This window comes from Callorhinus ursinus, unplaced genomic scaffold (genome assembly GCF_003265705.2).
Source record: "Callorhinus ursinus isolate GAN/ISIS: 27379988/994484 unplaced genomic scaffold, GSC_fseal_2.0 scaffold12, whole genome shotgun sequence".
Classification (NCBI taxonomy): Eukaryota; Metazoa; Chordata; class Mammalia; order Carnivora; family Otariidae; genus Callorhinus; species Callorhinus ursinus.
Window position 1 is genome coordinate 56,388,039 of NW_027397074.1, and position 7,500 is coordinate 56,395,538.

A 7,500-nucleotide genomic window follows, 5' to 3' on the forward strand; every position below is an offset into this window, starting at 1 on the left:
CTCAGTATGGAAATTATATAAATGTATGAGGCTAAAACAAGACTTTAGATATAAAGATTAATGTACAAATATAATTTTGAAATATATGTGGGAACAATTAGTTCATCAGAATCATCAGTAATATCATTTCCCTCCCAATCATGCTTGTGAATGGGGATCATGGAACTCTAAGATGCAAAATCATAATGTTACAGTAAAATACATCTGTATAGCTACCATTCTTTCAAATCTGTTGTACTATATTTAAATGAAATAGCATAGAGATTAAGTACTTAATTTTAGTATTTTATACTATATCCATAATGAAATTTTTATGTCTTGTTACTTATGTTTTAAAACTTAGGTTAATTTTAATCCTGAAGTAAAACATAACATACTGAGTTGCTAAATGAATTAATAGCTGATTGAAGTGAAAGATAAGATTTTCATTTGGTCAACTCTTATGTTTCCCAGATATTTGTCATTGTTGAAGATCTAACAGTATGCTGTTCACTAAAGATTGTCATGACCATTATTTTTAAAAATCACCATGTTGAAATGTTTCTACAACTTGGTATGTTTGACATATTAACCTTTTTGAATGAAAATTTGAATTTTTACTAATTAAAATTGTTGGGTTTTTTTTTTCACCGGGAAGGTAACCTCAATTTGTGAATAGCATTTTAGGCATTTTGTTTAAACAAGTGAAGAGCAGTGGCAGATACTTTGTAAACAACTTAATTTTCATTTACTTACAATATATCACTTGTTATAATAAATATCATATCACTTGCTGTAACAATAGATATCCTTTCCCAAATCATGTTTTAAAGACATCCTGTTTCAGTTGTTTAAAATTAAAAATACTCGTGTGCTTGTTCAATTTTTGTTCTTACACTTTCAACTTTGTCCTTCATATTTGGCATTTTGATTTATTAGGCAATCTTAGCATTAAAGACTTTTAGCAAAGCAGTACTAGATTTCAAATGCACTGTGCATGGTGTCCATGATGAATTAATTCCACTAGAGCACAGAAGTTATCATTATTTAAATGCTAGTTTCTTTCAAAAGTTTTGTAATTCAGTCAGGTTTTCAAAATCAGAATTTAGCTGACATTTTGAGGTAAATGTATGTGGTCTCTTGTTGCATATGTAGGTTTTCCTCATACTGAACGCTTTCTTGTGTGAATTTACATAGGAATATTTAAGAATATTTAATATTGATATTTAAAAGTGATTAAGAATTATTTAAGAGTACATGATAACTTTTTGATTTCATGTTTTTCTTTATATGTCATATTCAAAATCTTTTGGATTCAATGTACATATTTGGTTGATAAATTAGACACTGGAAGATACTGGACATGAAATATTCTTTGATGTCACTGAAAATAATTTTGTTTAAGAAAACTTCACAGAAATAGTTAAAACTTTTTATATGAACTATTATTTATTCTCAGTTTCTCAGGAAGTCATTTTCTCCATCCATTTGCTTTAATTACATGATAAGATGGCAAAAAAAAAGAGAGAGATTTAATACGAAGACACCAAGGTTATAAGATGGAGTGTCCACTTATGTGGATGGGGGAGCATGGGGGTGGTAGAGGTTACTTTTCCCTTCTTAACATCCTCGACATATATAGTTTGATCAATCAATGTACCCACATCTATCTGTCTGTCTACACACATACATACACATATATGTACACACATGGGGTAGGGGATGGAAGAGAAGAAGGAAGGGAGAGAAGTCAGAAAGATGAAAGAGAGAGAGAGAGAGAGAACCTGAGAGAAAAGAAGTTGAGTAAGCAACAAGGACCAATAGTGTCCCTGGTGGTGGTTAACAGTCAACTATACTGGCCCAGGTCAAGTATCGAACTTTTGAACATTATGGTGAATATGGAATAGGATATATGCGGGTTTCTGTTATCTCTCTGGCAAATGTCTATCTCAACACATGATACAGTTTTATACCAATGGAACCTATAACTCTAAAAGGAAAAAAATAAAACCAACAAGTCTAGCATTCAGTACTACCCTATCATAAAGTAAGGAGGTCTAATTGAGCTATGTCTTTATATCCTGCTATTTGTACAAATAAAGGACTACATCTTGATGCAAAATAAACACAAAAGCACTGTTGTGACTATAACAGGGAGTCATATACTAATTTATATAATAAGTGGTTGTGCACGCTTTATTCAAGATTATGGCTGCAAGAAATGGCATGAATTGCTGGGTGTGTTTAATGCTGGATTATAGCAATTTGAAACATGTCAAACACATGGCTAATGCCTCATGCTTCACTCATTCTTGCGTAAACCTGCATAGCCACCATCCATTATACCCTTGGTAACAACACAATTCTGCAAGTAAATATTGTTACACTAAGTAACCTTTCAATTCAAGTTGTTTAGGAAGAGAAAATGCAATCTTGTGCAGTCAGTTCCAGTGTCAGTTTAATGTTTCAAAAGGGAAGTGGTGTAGAGAATAAGTATCTGTACAGTGACTTGCTTAAAAAAAAAAGAAGAAGAAGAAAGAAAAAGGAAAGAAAGGAAAACTTAATGCAAGGGTGAAAAGTAGAACTGTATCATTGGAGTGCAAGATCTGAAGAGTTATTTTCTGATGTGGCTGAAAAGTTGTGTATGATGAAAGATTTAAAGGTTTAACTAACAGTTCAGACAAACATTAAGACAGCGACTCCCAATTTCACCTTTTCCTTTAATGATCCGGAATTTATTTTCACTGATTTTTGTAAAATGTTTGTGGTAGGATTGAGAAGAATGAATAATTTAGTTTGATGTGTTTGGGATCACAAGCACATCCACTTGGAAAGAATATGCTGAATTTGTAATTATTTAAAATATACTTTAAAAGGTAAACAGCACCTCACATTGTGCCAGACATATTTTCTCTAGTAGAAAATAGGTGTGGAGATATCACTAGAAGAAACTCAGTAAATCCTGGACAGCATCTTCATTATCCTTGAAGATAGATCTCCTTTATAGTGGACATGCTCCAAGCTGTCTTCTTTAGGTGATATGTACATTAGAATACTCTGATCACACAATTGCCCTTCTTTTCGCCTATTAATGTTGGGTCAGATGCTTTTGTTCTGTAGAGAAAAAAGTGCTATCACTGTTACTGTTTTTCTTAAGCGTGATTTTACTACCTTTTAGATGATTGAACCAAAAATGTGAATCAGTTTATACTCCAGGGTTTTATAAAGTCAAAAATTCCACAAGGTATAATAAAATCCTCTGGATAATAGGAATTGGAAGTTATGTGGGTCTTTCCTTATAATTGTAATAAAAATTTAGACCCATGACTGCTTGTTGATTATTCTTAATTATTTGATGGCCTTGATTATAATACAATAATATATGCAGAATTCTTTAATTCATCCAGTTAGTTCCGACATTAACTACACAAAGGTTAATATTAAATACTGCCATTTGTCTGCTACATTTGAAAATACAGTTTTTTAAAATTTTTATTCTTTTTGTTGCAGACTCCACCCAGAGATAATAAGTATTTCAAATAAATTTGGATGATGAAGTAAAAATATATGCATACACATACACTCAAGATCTATTGTCAAAAGTAAAATTTAAATGCAATATGTAATAGAAGTTATATCTGTTTCTACAGTTGCAGAGGACCCAAATTATAATTTTCATATAAGTAGTAAAGGCAATCAGACCTTTTCTCTGAATATTTTAAACATTGTGCATGTAAAATTTATGCCTAATTTGAATACTTATTAGCTGCCTAATCTCAGAAAAGAGTATTAGCTTTGTTTTTTTTCCTATAAAATCCATCACTGTGTATCAGTTTCCATTTGTGTGATTTTTCTTTGTTAATGTTCAATAAGGTGTTTAACAAAACCTATTTATTCATAAGCACATTTGGTTCAAAAGTTGTTTACTGTATAGTTATAACAATTGCTTCCTTTGTGATTATGGGGTTTTGTTGTTGTTGCTTTTTTCTTCTTTTTTATCAGAACAGCTTTAAGTTGTATATGTAGTTCTTCTTACACTGACTTGCTTTGCTAGCCCAGCTACTGGTGGTCTTTTAGAAATCAGCAGGTCTTTCTTTTTTAATTGACTTTTTAGAGTCCTAGAAATAATCTAATAATTTAGGCTTTGATGAAAATACCTGTTAAAGCTATTAAATTATAACCATTAATTTTTAATAATTATAATATTAGTATGCAAAAACTCTATTGGATATGTATCTGTGTGTGTGTGTGTGTGTGTGTGTGTGTGTGTGTGTCCATAATCACATTTTGTAAGAATCTGGGGAAGAGGGTTTCTCTCTGACATGAAAAGACATTAAGCTTGCATTTGCTCTGTAATTAATACATTAAAATTGTTTAATGGACAAAAGTCTTAAAATATGACCAAGTTTAAAATAGTGAAATCTCCTGGTTACAAAAATTTAGATTGAGTGATAAGTTTAATGTCCTTCTTTACTTTAGGCTAAGTCCCCTGTCTGTCTAGCATTACTGTTAAAGTCACAGTGCACCCAGGTTGTTTCTGAAATCCTGTCCGTAGAAGTAAATCAGAGAAGTACAGCAATTAGGTTATAGGATAGGATTCACATATCTCTGAGAGCCAAAAGTGATCTTTCTAAACCACAGATTCAAGATGTACTGTGAAATTCTGGTTTGTAAGAGCACATTGGTTCTTTATTTACTGCAAGGATTTCCACTGATCTTGGCAGGACATCTCATTGCTATCCTGAAAGTACAGTATATTTATGCAGTGAAAATGATAAAACATTTATTACTGTAGAGAAGGTAATATGCATAATTTATGCTGTTTTTAGCACAATCATTAGTGATATTCTTGATAGATTTTATTTCTAGCTTTCATATCTAATACATGCCTGGAAAATTAATTTTATATATACTTTCATTTATTTGCCTATGTTAAAATTGAGTTTTAAGTCATCTTCAAGTGAACAGTTTGATTGCTGCTCATGCATAAGCTTAATTACTTCCCAGGAAGGACAGTATTAAATGTTTTAAATGTCAGAAAAATAAATGAATATGAGCCGTTTGATTAAAAAAATAGGCAATATCTGACATGTTTGCAGCAGGAGCTTTTTCTTAAAATGCCTCCAAGGCAAAATTTTATTTAGTCACAAAAAAAACCCATTATACTATTTATCATTGGTTGATACCATATGATTTGTAACACCCTTACAAAATTTTAATTTTGTATGATTAGCTGTGCATCATTAAACAACAGCCTTGCATAAGATGTGCTGTAAAAATCTGACAGAATCAAGATAGTGAATATTTAAAATAAGGCTGTATAGTCATCCATGGTTGTCAAAGGTAGATAATAGGAAACATAGAACAGAGTGTGCAATCGTGCCTTCATTTAAGCTGGTTTTATAGGTAGACTTTAAAATGTGGTCGTTCATAAATGCTATTGACCATGCTCTATGCATGGTATGTTACTTTGGCTGTTAAATGTAACCACACAAAAATTGCTTATAGAAACCATAATTTCAGTGATTAGTATCTGGATGAAAGCTGAATTTGTATTGCTTTTCTTGGTAAATGACTGTTCAAGGCGGGCTTTTTTTTTTTTCCTTCTAAAGATGCTGTCTCTGTAATTGGCAGAGAGGGACATCTTGATAATGGAAGTGTGAAGGTGTAACGTGTGTTAATTGATACTTCTTAATCACTTTTAGGTATTAAGTCATGATGCAGGAATCTGCGACAGAGACAATAAGCAACAGTTCAATGAATCAAAATGGAATGAGCACTCTGAGCAGCCAATTAGATGCTGGCAGCCGAGATGGAAGATCAAGTGGTGACACCAGCTCAGAAGTAAGCACAGTAGAGCTGCTGCATCTGCAACAACAGCAGGTAAGTTTTGTTTTCTTCGGTGATTCCTTAAAACAAATCAGCCTGTTTGCTTCAATGGGAAAAATGTATTCATAGCCAATTGAGCATGTTGTGTGAAGCTAAAGGATGCTGAGAATTTATTATTCTTTGGAACCTGATTGAAGGATCAGGAAAGGTAGGATTTTCATCTTCGTTACGTCATGCCGGCGCCCGAGTGCCCTTCAGGTGTCAAGCTATTAATTAAGTTCACAGGGTGATTTTCGGGAGGATCTGTAAAGCTTTGTAACAAGTATTTGATAGCTTCTAGTTTACTGTCGAACATTGTGCTGCAGAACGTGATACTTAGTTTTCCACCAGAGGGCCACATTACTTGATACTTGCTTATACAATGAATTTCTTCCAAGTGGAAGCTAAGGTGAAAGGACCACAAGGACTTTTCATAACACAGATGCTTGCCTGTGATGGCTGCAAATATTAGCTGTTAATTAGTTGAAATTTGCTGAGAGATTGTGAACCATCTAAACACCGTGATCGTCTGTGTTGCTTTTCTTGAAAACTCATTCCAAGATGTTTTGGAATATACATCTTTTGATCACATTAAAGAGCATTTTTTGGTTTTTTTTGCTAGTGGCTCATAAAATGCAGTTCTCATTTAAATCTAGAGAAGTCAACAACTGCCCAATAAAGGTACACTTTTAAGTAGCCCATTATTCTTTTTCTGTGATCGATTCATTTTTCCCAGTTTTGTTTGTCAATGAAATATTCTTTTCAGCCAAAGAATAGCCACTCCATTCTTCGCTGATTCAAGTCTGTAGAAATAGTGACAGAGAACAGAAAGCCTTCAAAGCATATACTTAAATTAGGTCAGAATGAATATACCTGTTTGACAACAAGAGTATATTTGATTTGATTTAAAATAAAGGTTATTTCTTAAAAATTCTGGATTGCATTCAGACCAAATGTTTAAAAAATCATTAAAATGAAAATATAATGATTCTTATTGAAAAATATTTCAAATTAAGTGATATATCATTCACAGTTTTCAGTTAATATATGATGAGACAGAATGCATCTCGAAAGTTAAAGCACATGCCCACACGACAGTAAAATTTAATAGAATCGTTATTTTAAATAACAGCAGTATTTAGAAAGTTATGTTAGAGTATATGTACTGGATAATGTCTTAACCTTTAGGCATTGTTTTCAAGAACAATCTTTTAAAAGAGCTAGGCATAACACTTTGAACAGGTTCCGTATTATTTTGAAATTATGTCTCTTTTCACAGACAGTAATCATTAGGAAGATAATTTTTATTTTGTTTAAGCATCATAAGAATTAAATGTCTGCCAAAGTCCAGGATTAGCCTATTTTACAAGTTACTTTAAATTAATTCAATTTTCAGGACAGCCCTGCTCTCCCTTTAATCTATTTACAAGAAACATCGTACCACTGGGGTGCCATCATATTCCTACAGACTCCCCTCAGTAAGAGTCCTAAGAATTAATAGCCAAATTCTATTTTGTGTGAGCAGACAGTAGATGGCAGCTATAAAAGCAAGTGAAATTAACAACTGAAAATGAACATTGCAATTTAGTACTAAAAGACAATATGTTCTGAAGGGAAATATAAAGAAGTAACTTTCTTTTTCTTCAAAGCTCT

At 32.4% G+C, this 7,500-nt stretch overlaps 1 protein-coding gene across 1 annotated transcript in view; it reads left to right on the forward strand.

Annotated features, from left to right (window-relative positions):
• FOXP2 (forkhead box P2) overlaps positions 1 to 7,500 on the forward strand; it is a 550,365-nt gene that overhangs the window by 292,313 nt on the left and 250,552 nt on the right. The window contains exon 5 of the mRNA XM_025873321.2: positions 5,685 to 5,862. Coding sequence (XP_025729106.1) covers positions 5,695 to 5,862 — 168 coding nt within the window. The 5' untranslated portion in view covers positions 5,685 to 5,694. The remainder of the gene's footprint in view (positions 1 to 5,684; positions 5,863 to 7,500) is intronic.